The sequence below is a fragment of the Myxine glutinosa genome, chromosome 5 (genome assembly GCF_964187855.1).
Source record: "Myxine glutinosa chromosome 5, kmMyxGlut1.1, whole genome shotgun sequence".
Taxonomy (NCBI): domain Eukaryota; kingdom Metazoa; phylum Chordata; class Myxini; order Myxiniformes; family Myxinidae; genus Myxine; species Myxine glutinosa.
In genome coordinates, this window is record NC_136265.1 from 197542009 (window position 1) to 197559093 (window position 17085).

The window sequence follows — 17085 nt, forward strand, 5'->3', positions numbered from 1 at the left end:
TTAGGGAAATGACAACTTCACAACTTTAGTTTGGGTTTTTTTCTTTCAGTAATTGAGACAGAGATTCAATTTGGGTTTTTGGTTGAGAGCACTCCTTACCGTATCCTCTATAAAAAATTTTTTTTACCAGACTCGGTGGCGTTAATAGCTAGAGCGTCCGTTGTGAGTCCGCGAGATACAGGCGTTTTGAACCCCGGCCTAGTAAAATGGGGTACGTATTGCTTCCTTGCTTGACACACAGCAATTAAAAAGGATAGAGCGTGGACAAGCAACGATAGTGTAGGTTTTGGTAGCCATAATGGCCTCTTCCTGTATTGAATGGAACTCATCTTACTATAATTCACCAAATGTCCGTCTGTCCGTTTGAAGGTACCGCAAAAACGGCTCAACCGATCGCAACGATATTTTGGGTGAGTATTCCTGGGACCCCCGGGAGTAAAATAGGCTATATTGTTTTTCCAAGTTTTCCAATTTTCCAGTTTTTCCAGACACGATGGAATAATATTTACCGATATGAACAGTGATGTGGCTTTTATTGAAATTCTACAAATACTGTTTAGATTTTGATGAGAATTATGAACCTGCAGCGAATCCGCAAGTGGGCAGATGCCGGCAATGCCCAGGTTTGATAATATCCAAATACAACCGTCATTCATTCGTAATGTTAAATCGTTAAACGTTAATCGTGTTAATCGTTTTGTTAAAGTATCAATTGATGATTGGAATTGAGTGAATACAATTACGATTTTGAATTCGTAATTGTATTCACCCAACCATATGGAACTTCACATCAGGATTTAAATATTTGTTTATGTCACGAATGTTGTTAAAAGTTTATTTTTTATATTAATGTTATTTAATTTGTGATTGGAGTTATGCTGATTGGAATGAAAAAAGAGATATCGAGTTCAAGTGAATGACGGAATGCCGTGATGGTTTCTAATTTCTAAACATGAATTTGCGGATCGCCATATGCAGATTCGCCATTGACTGAGTATGGAACAAACGTACCCGTTTGTTTGCGAACGGGTACGTTTTTCATGGAAGTCCTTCACAAAATTGCTGTCCATGTCTGACGTGTGACTGAAGATGCTACAGGAATGTAGAATTTATTGGTTTCATGCTTTAGCAGTCGCCGTTTCTGCATTTTCTGTTTGCTTCTGGCCTCCCACCCGTGCGTAGCATGGGCACCTCACTAGTATTGTTAAATACAGCGAATTCAACGTTGTTGTTGCTGTAGAGCTGGTTCTCTTGGTTCTAATGGTAGATATTGTTTTGGTTGTTGCGGTGTATTGTTAAAAACATTTTGAAAATATTGATTCATGATGCCTATGATATCTGTGGCTTGTATGTTTGTAGATCTGGACCCTCCAGTACTAACTGTGCATCAGAGCGTGGTGGAGACTAAGGAATATTTCTACGCCGAGCGCACAGTGTTTTTGCGCTGCAGTACCATGGCCAACCCCCATGCTCGTCACTCGTGGTGGCGGAACCACGAGGTGCTCTCTGCTGCAACCGATGATGGCCTCGCAATCTATGAGCCTCTCTTCAGCGAGGTAACGCACACTTTGGTGCGCATCATTGTGTTCTGTGGACCTATTGTGCACAGAGATGCCTGGGAGCTCGGTATTATTCCTTGACACAGCCAGAGTTACCACAGTTACAGGCCTTGCCACCTCCCTAAATAATAAGTAGCTGATTTCATTTGAAGTGTTGTGCTGCATTAAAAAAACAAATTCGCCAATTTGCAGATTTATTTATTTTTTACAGTTCAATATACTTAATTGATAGTAAGAGTGACACGGGACCGGTTGGCAATGCCATTATTTTGCCTTCCAATCACAGCACCTGCATTTCCTAATAAACGATGAGAAATGGGAACAGATGTTCTGTATATAAATTTGAAAACGAATTTTGTAAATGCTCAGCTCTTCGGGGTGAAAGCAAGAGCCTGATGTATGGTCGGTTTGGCTACGAGGGATAACTCTTAATATGTGTGATGTGTTGGCTGCTCGGCTTATCCAGCTTAAGGATAAAATATCCCAGGACCAAAAGTGATTGTATCCTCAGCCAATGTGTATGTATATAAATATATATAACATCAAAAGAAACTTATCAAATCTTTAGAAGGACACTCATTGAAATCCTCCACGCAAAAATGAAAAATATTTGAACACAGAGGTAAAGTTCAGCTATGTTTACTGAACACATGTCAACAAACAAGAGGTTGCCTCAATCACAAAAAACAAAAAGCATGAACATCACAAGGGGTGGTGCAACAAAAGTCACAGTACTGCAACACAAAGGCACGCACCTGAATACAGTCAAAGCAAAATAGCACAGAATGGGCAAAACACTCCTAACAGTCAAGGACAGAATGACAGCAGTCCTCAATATCGTGTGTGTTCTCCCTGAGCTGTGATGCAGGCTGTTCACCTTCGACGCATGCTCTGTACCAGGCGTCTGATGCAGTCCTGGGGAAGACTGTCCCACTCCTCCTGCAAGCCTTGAATGAGCATTTGCCGATTGACAGCCGTTCATCTCCTCGAAGCAAGACGTCGACCAAGCTCATCTATCTATAATTCCAGTAATCTCTGTGTGTGTGTGTGTCTGTGTGTGTGTCTGTGTGTGTGTCTGTGTGTTTGTTTGTCTGTGACCGCTGTTTCTCGACAACCACGGGTCCGATATACTTGAAACTTGCCAGGTATATTGCTGGGGACCTGAGGATGTGCCTTTTCAAGGTTTCATATTAATCGGAGAAGTAGTTACCGAGCTATGGCGATTTAGCCGTTCGCCGTTCGCTTTGGCTTTGCGAATGGACCAAACCATTTCATGTAAATAGAGGGGGGGGGGTTCTACCGTACTCGCAAGCCGTTTGCTTTGGCTTTGCGAATGGACCAAACCATTTCATGTAAATAGAGGGGGGGGGGTTCTGTGGTCGTTACTGCCATGTGGTTTCAAAGTTTTTTTTGTTGTTGTTGTTTGCACGCATGTTTTTTTGCACCCACGTACGGGCACGCCCTAGTCCCATAAATGCTCAATGGGATTGAGGTCAGAGGAATAGGGCATCCAATCTACTTCAACACCCTGTTCCTGGAGGAAGTTGGTGGTCAGGCGAGCAGCATGGGGTCGAGCGTTGTCCTGCTGGAAAACTGCGATGTCAGGATGAGCCTGGCAGCAGATGAGGTCTCAAAAATTCATTGAAATAACGCTGACTAGTGAGATTGCCTTCGATGACGACCAGAGGTACCCTGAAACGGGTGGAAATGCTGGCCCATACCATCACACTGGGTCCTCCCCAAAGATTGATCTGGCGAATACAGCATGATGCATACCTTTCCCCACTTCTGCGCCATACCCGTTGATGTCCATCAGCAGCATGGAGGCAAAATCTGGACTCATCGCTGAACAAGACTGTACTCCACTGTTGCTGTGTCCAGCGGCGATGCTGCAGACACCATCTTAGTCTATTCCGCCGATGCACTGCGTTCAACACTGCACCTCTGCAAGGACGTCTTGCCACCAGGCCCCGACTTCTCAAGCACCTCCGCACAGTAGAGACACTGATGCGGTTGTTGTGGCGACCGTTTGTCACTCCAGCTGTTCGCGTCGCAGGGCAGAAACGATCACGAGGATGCTGAAGCACAATCCAGCGGTCTTGGTTTTGGGTGGTTGGCCTCTTCGTGGGCCATCATTCACAGTTCCAGTTTCACTGTAACGCCTGGCCAGGTTGGAAATTGCTGTCTGTGAGCAACCAAGACGTTGGGCAATTGTTCGCTTGCTTACACCAGCCTCAAGCATCCCAATTGCCCTTAAACGTTGTTCAGATGTCAGGCGTGGCATCTGAATGTTCTTATTGTTTCCCCTGTCAGAAGCCTCTAGAGTCTAGAGTAACTATAGACAGCAGTAAATGAATGTATAACCACGAGAACTGAAGGATTTCATTATGAGGGTCATTATTTAAAGGGAAAGATCCCTATACAGAACCAATAAAGCATGCCATTGTTGATCAACCAGGTGATTGAAGTGAAGTTCCCATTACATAAATTAGCCATTACAATTGAAGAAACGTGTTTGTAAAGCTGCATTTCAAAAAATGAAAGTGATAAGTTTCTTTTGATGTTCAGTTTATATATATATATATATATATATATATATATATATATATATATATATATATATATATATATATATATATCTATATATATCTATATATATCTATATATATATATATATATATATATATATATATATATAAAATTATATATATATATATATATATATATTGTTACGGTTCTCCGCCGCCCTTCTTCCCCTTACCAAGGGGGGATTAATCCCCTTGTCCTTTCTGGGCTTGATGGAACCGAGAGACTTGAAATGCCTCTTCCGGGCAAAATGCAAGGTAGGGTTTCGGGACCAAGTCTTGCTCGTACCTAAATCCCTGCACCGCCATGGAAGCGAGGAAGCAAGCCTCGCATGCGCCACGTGTGATTTGGGTACGCCGAGCGGATTGAGTACCACGTTGTCCGTGCAGTCTTAGTAGTGGAACCCGATTCGAGCGGTTTTATTCGTACCATGCTTAGTCAATGAGGAAATCACAGGAACGATCGAATGGAAAAGGAAGAACACGGGTTTAATTATTATTCCCACACGTATGTACAATGATCGGGATGCAGAGACACAGAGCACCACTTAGTCAGTCTTATCTTACTGCCCAGACTCGGGCCCATCACACTCACACAGGGAATTGCAGATGGGTTGATGTTCCAGCCAAACGCGTCGACGTGGTCGTCCAGGAACGGCCCCGTCCGGCTCTCCACGGTCCCAGCACGTCCCGCGAAGATGGCAACAGGCGGTGGAAGGAACCTCGTAGCGCGTCTCCCGAACAAAAGCATCCGATGAGGTAGAACGGCAAATACGCGTCTCTCAGCGCGGCCGGCAGTTACACAGCCATTATCACTCGCTTGAATTAATGCACTTAACGCGGCTCGGCCTCCAGCTCAACTGAGCGTCACTTTATAATAGCGCGTATTCCGGTTCATGCACGTCTTTCTTCACCTGCGTATCTCTCAATTCCTGCTCGTCAATGAGTCCTCTCATCAATCCTTCAGTTCATCAGCCAGTCCTCCCGCGCCAGTCCTTTGTTCAACCAGTCCTCCCACGCTAGTCCTTTTACTGCTGTGAGTCCTTTCGCGCTAGTCCTCCCGCGCTAGTCCTCCTGGGGGCTTTGCGCGATGGGTTATATAGATACGCCCCGAACGTTCTTGAACCCTCTCGAACCTTCCAACCACGCCCTGTGACGCAGTGCTGCTGCCACACCCTCTGAGCCCTGGTTGGCAGCTCGTGCTTACCATCAGCTCCTCTGCCGCCCCTCATTCGGCTCAGCCCCGACCCTCCTAGGCCTGCCTCGTGTTAATTCGCCCAAAATGAACCAAAGTCAGCGCAAAGGGGCATGAGGCTAGGGAGGCTGGAGAGTCAGTAGAAGTAGGACCTATGCTCCTTACTCTACTCAACGCAGAACTAACATAGGAAAAGGACTAAGCTCACAAATACCAAGAAATAACTACACTATCGCGAGGATACATGTCGCTTGTGTGACTAACTATGAGGGGGAAATTTTAACCCTTATTATACTGACTGTGCAAAACTCAAAACCGCAACTATATATATATATATATATATATATATATATATATATATATATATATACTGTATATATATATATGTAGATATATATATATATACATATATATATATATATATATATATATATATATATACAGGGTGATTGAAAAGTAACTCCCTATTTTAAAATATTTAGAAATTATTTATTTATTTTAATATTTTTCTCACATTTTTAGTGTTTGTTAACATGCCAAGTCAAGCCTTCCTGAAAACACATTGATTCTCATTCATTTATATATGAATACGATTATCAGAAAATCTCCGAGAGAACAAAGCGACTGGCGAGAGTCCCTCCCAGTCATTCCTAGCCCCCACTGTTATCCGCTCTGTCATTCGGGGGAGTGCAGCACGCACCTTATCATTCGGACCAGATGTGATTTCAAAACTCCGACGAGGCAGAAAATATAACTCATTAAAGGGAGGGTGCATTCTTGGCTTCGACAAACCCATAAAGTATATGGGTTTGTTCAAAATGAGTAATTCAGAGCATGTTTATACAGAGTCAAGCGTCGCTGTGATTAATACAAAATATATGGTTCACGATAGGTTTTATGTCTGCAACCTAAACATTCTGCTAGTGTTACGCAAAATCACGCGCATGTGAGCGTTCTCCTGCCCGCGGCTCGAGGCGCCGTCTGAGAATCATGATAGGGATTTTACGACCGGCCTTATCTAGCCTCGAAAGTGCACACGTATACAATTTGTCCAACACGACTGAAGCGAGCCTTTCCTCATTTTAAATGAAAGCGAAGCAAAAACCTCATTGTAACTCAGGCGTCACTGTCATTAAACAAAACAGTTAATGTTTTTGGCAATTTATCAAAGGATTTATGTCTACGATTCAAGCAGCCTACCTAAGGTTCGAATACATTTTATTAACTCATGAAATAACATTATAGAACAGCATTTTATAACATAGCTTACGTGGTAATACGTCAGTCAACCGGCATTTATAATTGAGCATTAAGCAGTAACAAATCTGAGACCTGACATTCCTTCCTCTTGTCTCGTCGAGACAAAGTATCTCAAGAGACAACGTGCCACATCGGGCTTTATTGAAAGACCATCGTGTAATGCGGGTATCTCCCAAGGGCATACCGTGCACCCATAGCGCCTCGCCCGTGCATTTGGGGAACGTGTCGTGTGGTGCGTGCTTGGAGCCTGAGGGCTCAAAACATGAAAGTTCATTAACGTTTCGGATCCACAACGAAGACGTCTGGTCCAGATGAGGTTCTGCTCCGCCAGAGGGTGCATCACTTCCCCTGCGGAACTGGCTCCCCCCACCCTTTGCAGACGCAGTCCTTGCAGATCTTCGAAGTTAATCAACGGTCATGCCCATGAGGTCCCTCACGTGTTGCTGTTCTGGGGAATACAAAATGTCGTCAGTATCTTGTGTCTCAATTTCCTGGTCAGGGTACAGAGCGTAAAAATCCGAATCCGAATCACTTGAAGCAAAGAGATCCGCAACATGTGGATCAAAGAGATCCGAAACATTTGAAGAAAAGAGAGGGACTTCCTTTATGTCAAAGTCTCCCATGGGCGCCTGGTCGGCTTGCGGGTCTAGGACATCCGCGTCGGGTCCCTCAACCGCCAGACCCAGCGTCGCAATCAGATCCATAGTTGGGTCAGAAGGGGGCGTGCAGCTGTCAGCTTGTAATACATAAGAGGCGTTAGCCAGTACACGCAAGGGGTTTATAGCACAAGTATCACAGTCATCACAGACACCGTTACAGGCAGCAGCCAGTTCCCACATGGGATCAACACAAGTATCACAGTCATTACAAAATTCAATGCAATTTTCTGGAGCGCCGGTCACGTCTGCCTTGTTGAAGGACCCGTTCAGGTCGACGGCCTCTGTGGTCAGAACCATAGTCGTTGTCGGCGGCTTCTTCAATTTCCATCAGTGCGTGGCGTGGATCCACGAGGTCTTGCCCTCGCAAAAGACGGCCGTTGGTGTAGTCAGCAACACCTGGACTGGTCCCGTCCACCTTGGTTCCAAGGCGTTCTTGCGGGTGAAGTGTTTTACGAGCACGTAATCGCCGGTCTGGAAGTCGTGGATGGCGTGGTTTGTTGGTTCAGGCAACGCCTCTCGTACCCGGGCGTGAATGCTGCGTGCCACATTGGACAATCCTCTGCAAAACTTTAAAAGCATGTCATCCATCACAGGCAAGTCAAATTTGGACATGTCCATCGGGGCCGAAACGGGCAAACTCATAGGTCGTCCCATTAATATCTCGTGGGGGGAAAGGCCCGTGGTGTGGCCCGGGGTGGAACGAATACTCATTAACGCCAGCGGGAGTGCTTCCGGCCACTTCAAACCTGTGTCTGCACAGATCTTGGCTACCTTAAGTTTCAGCGTCCCATTGGTGCGTTCCACAAGTCCCGCTGATTGTGGGTGATAAGCGCAATGGAAAGATTGTTTCACGCCCAGTGCCTTTGGGATGCCCTTAATCACCTCTCCCGTGAAATGGCCCCCTTTGTCTGACGAAATTTTCTGAGGGATGCCGAATCTGCACATGAAATCCCGCACGAGGCGCTTGGCTACTGTCGGGGCGTCTGACTTAACGCATGGATAGGCCTCGACCCATTTTGTGAACATGTCCACGATTACCAGGACATATCGGAACGACATACTTGGTTCCATGTTAATGAAATCGAACTGGACATGACAGAAGGGCCCGATTGGTTGAAGATGGCCCGCGTTATGTGGGTGCCTAGGTGGTGCCCCCCTGTTGTGTTGTTGGCAAATCGCGCATGACCGGCACACCTCAGATGCGATTCGCGACAGTCCCGGTGCCGCCCAGGTATAGTTTATCTGTTCTATCACCCCCCTCTGGCACACATGGCCATTTTGATGTCCCATACGTGCCAGCCAAGGCAGTAGTTCCTTGGGTGCTATTGGTTTTCCGTGAAGGGTCCACATCGCATTTGGTCCGGGGCGTGTGGCCCCTCGTTTTACCCAGTCATCATGTTCGGCTGCTGTTGCTGCGTTTTGAAGTTTTATAACGTCCTCATTAGTCGGTGAGGCGATGGTGATGGTGCACTCATTTTTCGAGGAAGGGGTTAGTCCTGAGGTCGGTACGTTGGCAGTTTGCGTGTGTGCCCCTTTTGCTCGCGTTACCATCGGCATGTTCCGTCCTATTTGTTGGTTGGCCGCTTTTCCTGCCGCTACGTCCGCTCTGGTGTTGCCTCGAGCGACGTCAGAGTCTGTCCTTTGGTGGCCGCGACATTTGATCACCGCGATAGCGCGGGGGAGCAAGATGCTTCGGAGTAGCCCTTCAACCAGTTCGCCGTTTTTTATGACCGAACCCGCAGATGTGAGAAAGCCTCGCATCTTCCAAATTGCCCCTTTGTCGTGAACTACCCCGTGCGCGTATGCTGAATCTGTATAAATGTTGACGGCAAGGTCCGCCGCCAAGCTGCATGCTCTAGTCAAGGCGCACAGCTCCGCCTGCTGGGCGGAAAATGTGGGCGGAAGGCGCCCGCTTTCTATCGTCTCATTATCTGAACACACCGCGTATCCGGATAGCAAAGAGCCGTCCCATCCGCGTTTAGCTGATCCGTCGACGTAGTACACACGATCGGGGTTATCGAGGGGAACGTCCTTCAAGTCCGGACGTACCGTAGAGACTTGCTGTACTACATCAACACATACATGGGGTTCGCCCTCCTCTGGGGTGGGCATCAGTGAGGCCGGGTTGAGTGTAGTGCAACGTTTAATGGTGACGTTGGCGGCCGTAATCAGTGCTGTTTCGTATTGCATTAATCTAGTGGTCGATAAGTGTTGTGTTGTCCGCTGTAGTAACAGTGAAGTGACGCAGTGTGGTACCTGTAGCGTTACCGGGTGCCCCATCACAATGTCCGCTGTCCTTTCCACTGCGTACCTAGCCGCTGCCACGGCTTGCAGGCACACCGGAAACCCTTGCTCGACCGGTTCCAGCTTTTTACTAAAGTAGGCTACCGGTCGTTCCTTATCTCCATGAGTCTGTGTCAAAACGGACTGAGCAAAACCCCTTATTGCATGAGTGTAAAGGGTGAATGGTTTCGCATAATCGGGGAGTCCTAAAGTCGGTGCCGTTACCAATGCCTTTTTCAGCCCCTCGAAACAGCGCATCAATTCGTCCGTCCAAACCAAGTAGTTTGGTTCTCCTATTCTGGTGGCTTCGTACAGCGGTTTAGCAAGTAGTGCGTAGTCAATTATCCAAGAGCGGCAGTAACCCGTCATACCTAGGAAGCGCAACATCTGTCGTTGCGTACTTGGCCGTGGCGATTCCATGATAGCGGTCACTCGTCCAGCATGCAGTTCTCGCTTCCCGTGTGAAATGGCATGACCCAAATAGGTTACTACCTTCCGTACAAATTGGAGCTTTCTCCGTCCCACCTTGTGGCCCTTGGCCGCCAAGGCTCTTAGCAGGGCCATGGAGTCCCCTTCGCAGGCTTCCTTGGAAGGGGAACAAATCAACAAGTCGTCAATGTATTGTAACAACACCGATCCCCCTTTTAGTTCCACGTCTGCCAAATCGCGGTGCAGCGCTCGGGAGAACAGGGTGGGGCTGTCGGAGAACCCTTGGGGTAACACCGTCCAGGTGAACTGGCGCCCCCTAAAGGTGAAGGCGAACAAGTATTGTGACTCAGGTGCGATAGGTACGGAGAAAAAGGCAGAGCATAGGTCAATGACGGTAAAATGTGTTGCGTCCGGTGGGATAGATGTCATAAGGCCTTCCGCATTTGGTACCACTGGGTGTATGCCTTGTATGACTTTGTTCACTTCCCTCAAATCCTGCACGAACCTCCATTTATCCTGCATTGGTTTCTTCACGGGCAAAATCGGTGTGTTGCATTGGCTGTTAGTTTCCACAATTATTTTCTGTTTCACCAAAGATTGAATCACTGGCTCTATGCCCGCATCGGCCTCGTGCCGCAATTTATATTGTCTCACGTTTGGGAGGGGCATTCCTGGTTGGATCGGTATTACCAGAGGTTTGGCGTCGCGAATTCGCCCCACGTCGTTGTCGTGTTGGGACCACAAATCGGCCGGGACCTCCTCTAAAAGGCCATCGGACTCGCCCGGGCCCTGAGGCACCGTTCGTACAACGTGGGTGCCCTTTGGGGGCAGGTCTGTCTCTTCAAATTTTCCTTCTATACTCTGCTCATCATGGGTGATTACATACCCCTCGTTTTTGTCGAGCACTGTCACTGTCCAGTGGTCCACTTCATAAATGGCGCTGCACGGAATTTCTCGCAAGCGCCCCATCATCCATCCTACACTTTCCGCCGGCCACCCTTTGGCGGTGGTGAGGGTAACATGGGCGTCCACCCCTGCGGGATACTGAGACAACGCCCGCTGCTCCGCAGTTAGGGTTACCTTGACGCCTATTCCCTCCCGTCCAACCCATATATTTGACAACGATAGGTCCGAATTCTTACCTATTGACCCCTTTATCCTTTCTCGGTACTCGTCATCATCGCCCCTAGCATCGTAGTAAGCCGTGCAATGGGGAGGGTTGTCCTTTATGTCTGTTGTAATTTGATGTACGCGCAGCCAATCTCGCAACCCGTCGTTCCGGGAGCACACTGTGTCTAGGACATGTATCCAAGTGGCCAAAGCCCTCTTTTCCAGGCTCCACCAGTAGGCGGTGGGGCCGGGCCGAGACAATGCCGTCATTAACAGATCGCGTTTGGATTCCGCGACGTCTACAAAAACTCCCTGCTCCGTACATGAAATTTGGCAGCCTAAACGGCAAAGTAGATCCCGTCCCAACAAGTTAGTCGGGGCGGTGGTAGTCATCAAAAAAGCGTGTCTAGCCTCTAGTGGGCCGCACACCACTCTTACCTCTTCTGAAATAGGGAGCGCTTGGGGCAAGCCTGAAACTCCCACTATCTGGACATCCCTATCTGTGGGGCGCAAGGATGGTAGCTGCCCCTCGTTAATAGTACTGCGAGTAGCGCCCGTATCGACGAGAAAGTCTACCTGTTGCCCATCTACGTCTAGTGTCAAGGTCGGCTCCTCGGTTGGTGTCATAGTCAAGAGGGGACATTCTACGGGCGGCCCGCCGGCTTCCTGTCAATAGGCTACTTGATTTCTCTGTGGCGGGTACCCCTGGCGGGGCCCCCGGCAATCGCGTTTCCAATGTCCCGTCCGTCCGCAACGGAAGCACGCCCCCTGTGGAGCGGTGGATGCGGGGTACCTGTTGCTATTGCGCTGACCCTGTTGCGTCGGACGCCTCGCAGGCTGTTGGTTCCGTTGGTCCCATTGTGGCGGCCCATTCCCGTTCGCTCCGCTTGGGGCCCAATAACTTGGGGGAGGCCCATCGATTTGGGAAGGGGGTCCCTGTGGATACCCGTTCTGGGGAGGGGGCATTTGTACTGCCCAGGTCTGTGGAGGGGGTGCTTGCATGGCCCAGCTCTGCGGCTGTGGAGGGGGCCCCTGCATGTTCCAGTTTTGGGGAGGGGGTCCTTGTGTGTTCCAATTCTGGGGAGGGGGTCCTTGTGTCCGCATGTCGACTCGTCCCCTGTCGTTATCGTCGACGTCGTCGTCGTTTTCGTTATCGCGGCCCCACTCTTCGTTGGGCTCTATCCTAGTGTTCCGATTCTGGGCCCGTCCTTGGCCTCGATTCCCCTTCTCTTTTTGGTTGAGTTGGGCCCGTTTTTCCTGGACCAGCATTTGCAACATGTCGTCCTTAACATCGACCTTCTTATCGTCTCCGTCGCCACATTGTTCGGCCGCTTCAACTAGTTGGTCGGTTGGGGTGTTTCTCCATCCTATCATAGCCGTTTGAATGCGCTTCCTAACTGCCGGTCTCATCCCTTCTACCAAAAAGTTGTTCACTACAGCGTGAGGGAGATCTTGTGCCCGCACCTGGCCCAGTCCTCCCCACTTTAACACTGCTCTTTCTACCCTCTCTCTCCAATCGATGGCTGCTTCGCCATGCTTCTGTTTTAGGCCGTATATTTTATTCCAATCTGGCCCTGCGGCTGGCATCAGTGCGGTGTATACCCCGGCCAACAATAGGTCGACCAGGGCCTCCCAATCGGCGAGGGTCTGGGCCGCGGTTGCGGCCGGGGGCGGTGCTACATTTGGCCAGCGTGCGTGTACTTTGGCCTGGTCCCACACCCGCGCGGGCAATACAGCCTTCCCCATGTGGCAGACGTCCCGCCAATCTGCACCTGTATTTTGTATCCACATACGCATAAATTCCGGTATCTGACCGGGATGTTCAGCCAGCAGGGTTCTCACCCGCTCCTGCATAGACGCCAAATCTGATTCTCTCCAGGGTATCCTGACGTTAATGGGTGCCCCCCTGTTCAGTCCTATGGTTTTTAAGGGACACATCCCGATTGTAGGCTGTGGGTTCTCTGATTCCGTGAACCCTTCCAATGAGGGGTACAGTTCTCCTAGCCCCTCTGGGGCCGCGAACCCGCTGTCCGCCCCACTAGCTTCTTGTCTTCTAAATGGATTGCCCGGGCTAAGGTGAACCTGAGGGGCGGCTGGTCTAGTTTTCTGGGGGTCTAACCCCTGGGGAAACAGGGGCGGGGGTGGGGGAGGTGGCGCCTGTGGCCCGGGGACAGGGCTCAGGGCTTGAGGGGGTAGGGGCATGGCAGCTGCCTCCCCTACCGCGGGGTCTTGGTCCGGATTTTGGACGAGCGGCATTAGCGAATGTTTAGGTTGCTTAACTACCTCCCTAATTGTTTTGTCCTGAACCTTGTCTGCTTGCTTCTTTTGGTCCTGAAGCTTCAGTACTTCCCCTGCCAGGCTAGCCTGTCTTGTGGCCGCCAATCGCTTCATTCCTTCCTTTTCCCACCACCCAAACACCTTCCAATAATCGGGTGGGAAGTGTTTCTTTTCCTTTTCTAGCTTATCCAAAGCTCCGTACAACACTTCCAATTTGTCAAGTGCAAACGATCCCTCCTCTGGCCAGGGATGACTTAAATCTTTAGTTAGCACAGCCCAGTCCTTTATTGGTCTTACCGCGGCAAAATGATGCCTCTTAAACATGAAAGATGCCGGGGTTCCCTTGAGGGGTTCCCCTTCTTTCGTTAGCTTGTTTCCCATCTTGTTGCTCTGGGCTGATCCTTCCTGGAAAGTTCTCGGCCTACTCAACCTTTACGGCTGTCCGACCTCACTTTCCCCCTCGTCCTTGTTAATTATTACGTTACCCTTAAATAATATCCAGCGCAAATATTGTAACGTTACTCTTAAATAATATCCAGCGCTAAATCTATCCTTAGCTTTACTCTTAATGTTTATCCAGCGCAAATATTGTAACGTTACTCTTAAATGATATCCAGGTGATTTCAACAAAGACACGTCATTCTGTGGCCTGAAATGAGCCTCTACTTACAATTTCTGTTCGGAGAGCAGGCAGAGCAGAAGGCAGAAAGGAACGGGCTGAACCCGCTCCAGGAAGGAAGGTACGACGTGCCGGCGTCCCGGCGTTCGGACAGCCTTCCTTCTGTCGCTCGGGGTCCGCTCTCTCTGTCCTCTGTCTGCTGCAATCCGAGTCACGGCACCAAATGTCAGAAACCACCTTTTCTGATCGAAGTAGAGTTCCACCAACAGGCTTGAGAATGACGAGACCTTTATTAAAATAACACTTTATACGGATCCGGAGGAGACAGACATCTACAGCAAGCTACAGCAAGAACATGCCAAGTCAAGCCTTCCTGAAAACACATTGATTCTCATTCATTTATATATGAATACGATTATCAGAAAATCTCCGAGAGAACAAAGCGACTGGCGAGAGTCCCTCCCAGTCATTCCTAGCCCCCACTGTTATCCGCTCTGTCATTCGGGGGAGTGCAGCACGCACCTTATCATTCGGACCAGATGTGATTTCAAAACTCCGACGAGGCAGAAAATATAACTCATTAAAGGGAGGGTGCATTCTTGGCTTCGACAAACCCATAAAGTATATGGGTTTGTTCAAAATGAGTAATTCAGAGCATGTTTATACAGAGTCAAGCGTCGCTGTGATTAATACAAAATATATGGTTCACGATAGGTTTTATGTCTGCAACCTAAACATTCTGCTAGTGTTACGCAAAATCACGCGCATGTGAGCGTTCTCCTGCCCGCGGCTCGAGGCGCCGTCTGAGAATCATGATAGGGATTTTACGACCGGCCTTATCTAGCCTCGAAAGTGCACACGTATACAATTTGTCCAACACGACTGAAGCGAGCCTTTCCTCATTTTAAATGAAAGCGAAGCAAAAACCTCATTGTAACTCAGGCGTCACTGTCATTAAACAAAACAGTTAATGTTTTTGGCAATTTATCAAAGGATTTATGTCTACGATTCAAGCAGCCTACCTAAGGTTCGAATACATTTTATTAACTCATGAAATAACATTATAGAACAGCATTTTATAACATAGCTTACGTGGTAATACGTCAGTCAACCGGCATTTATAATTGAGCATTAAGCAGTAACAAATCTGAGACCTGACATATATATATATATATATATATATATACTGTATATATATATATGTAGATATATATATATACATATATATATATATATATATATATATATATATATATATATATATACAGGGTGATTGAAAAGTAACTCCCTATTTTAAAATATTTAGAAATTATTTATTTATTTTAATATTTTTCTCACATTTTTAGTGTTTGTTCCTTAATGTATGAGAATTTAATCTGTGTTGGTTTTTTTTTCAGATTATTTTTTGTTTGAAATTCGGAAGCCCTACAAACATGGCTGGACATCTTACCCTGCAGGAGCGTGCCCAGCTAGCGGCACGTTACGAAGTTTGGAAATCCGTTGTTCAAGTGCAAAGATGGTGGAGGACCATTAAAGGAGCACATGCTCAAGTTGAGGCAAAGACGATCAAGAATTGTCATGCAAAACTCATGGCTACAGGATCTGTATCTGATACTCGAAGAAGCGGTCGCCCTTCCAAGTCCAGTGACCCGGAGACAGTGCAAGCAGTTCAAGAAATGTTTACACATAGCCCAAGAAAGTCAATTCGACAAGCAGCAAGGGAAAGTGGGCTCTCCTTTCACACAGTACGAACTGTGCTCAAAAAGGAGCTTAAATGGCATGCTTGGAAGCCGCACTACTGTAAAGCACTCTCTGCTGAAGACTGCGACATTCGCATGGAGTTTGGGGAGGTGATGCTGGCTTGGTATGAAGATTGGTCTGATCTCTTTTAAAATATCCTCTGGTCTGATGAAGCGGTATTTCACATCGGTGGGTTTGTGAACCGTCACAACTGCTATTACTGGGCAGGAGAAGATCCTCGTGTTATTTCTGAAAAAACGCAATATCGGCCCAAGGTAACGGTGTGGTGTGGAATGACTTCGGAAAGGATTGTAGGTCCCTTCATTCTTCGCGATACCATGAATGCCAAAAGGTACCTCACCATGCTGCAAGACGAAATCTGGCCAATTATCAGTGCTTCGGAGAATGTTGAAGATTTGATTTTCATGCAAGATGGCGCTCCTCCACATTTTGCTATTGTTGTTCGTGAATGGCTGAATGCCCACTTCCCTGGGAGATGGATGGGTCGTCGTGGTCCGTATGAGTGGCCAGCCAGGAGCCCTGACTTAACACCATGTGACTTTTTTCTTTGGGGTTGGGTAAAAGAGCAAGTCTACTGTACCAAACCAACGACTTTGGAAGAACTTGAAGGGCGAATACGAGAAGTTATGTCTTCCATCCCACAAGAGTTCCTGGTGAAATCAGTTGACGCGGTTCCCGGGCGGCTTAAGAAGCTGGTGGCGAATTCTGGTGCCCATATCGAATTTTAAATAAAACGCCATGCTATACGCTTTCTTCTTATATCCATTTCTTGTAAAAATTATAGTTAAGAAATAAATTATAAGTATTTAAAAATAGGGAGTTACTTTTCAATCACCCTGTATATATATATATATATATATATATATATATATTTCTGTCATTTGATTGTTTGTTTGCCATTTGTATTACAGTGTACAAGAAGGTAGAAATAAATGAATGACATGTTTATCTAACCATTTATTCGGGGGAAAATTATTACGGAAATTTATTACGGGGGAAACCCTTAGCTACATTCGTTGCCGTTTTTGGACGACCGGACACTCTTTGCAGTGGCTACCGACCCTGTTGCTTCAAATTTCTCGACAATCAATCATATGTTTCTTCCCTGGGGTGGGTTAATATCGAATTCCTGTGCCAAACGGCGTGCCGCCATCGTTGGTTGTTCATTACATTTGTAGTAATGTTTCACGGCCGCAATGCATTGATTCATTGAAAGGTTCATGGTTCAATTTGGTGCAACTTCAGTAACTTTCCAAACTCACAGCAATAACCTGCAAAACAAAAACAAAAAAAATTAAGAAAATTAATAATCTGCAACACAATAATTATTAACAACATGACATCCCAG

At 47.4% G+C, this 17085-nt stretch overlaps 1 protein-coding gene across 1 annotated transcript in view; it reads left to right on the forward strand.

Annotated features, from left to right (window-relative positions):
* LOC137426529 (MAM domain-containing glycosylphosphatidylinositol anchor protein 2-like) overlaps positions 1 to 17085 on the forward strand; it is a 491190-nt gene that overhangs the window by 42632 nt on the left and 431473 nt on the right. The window contains exon 4 of the mRNA XM_068115127.2: positions 1360 to 1556. Coding sequence (XP_067971228.2) covers positions 1360 to 1556 — 197 coding nt within the window. The remainder of the gene's footprint in view (positions 1 to 1359; positions 1557 to 17085) is intronic.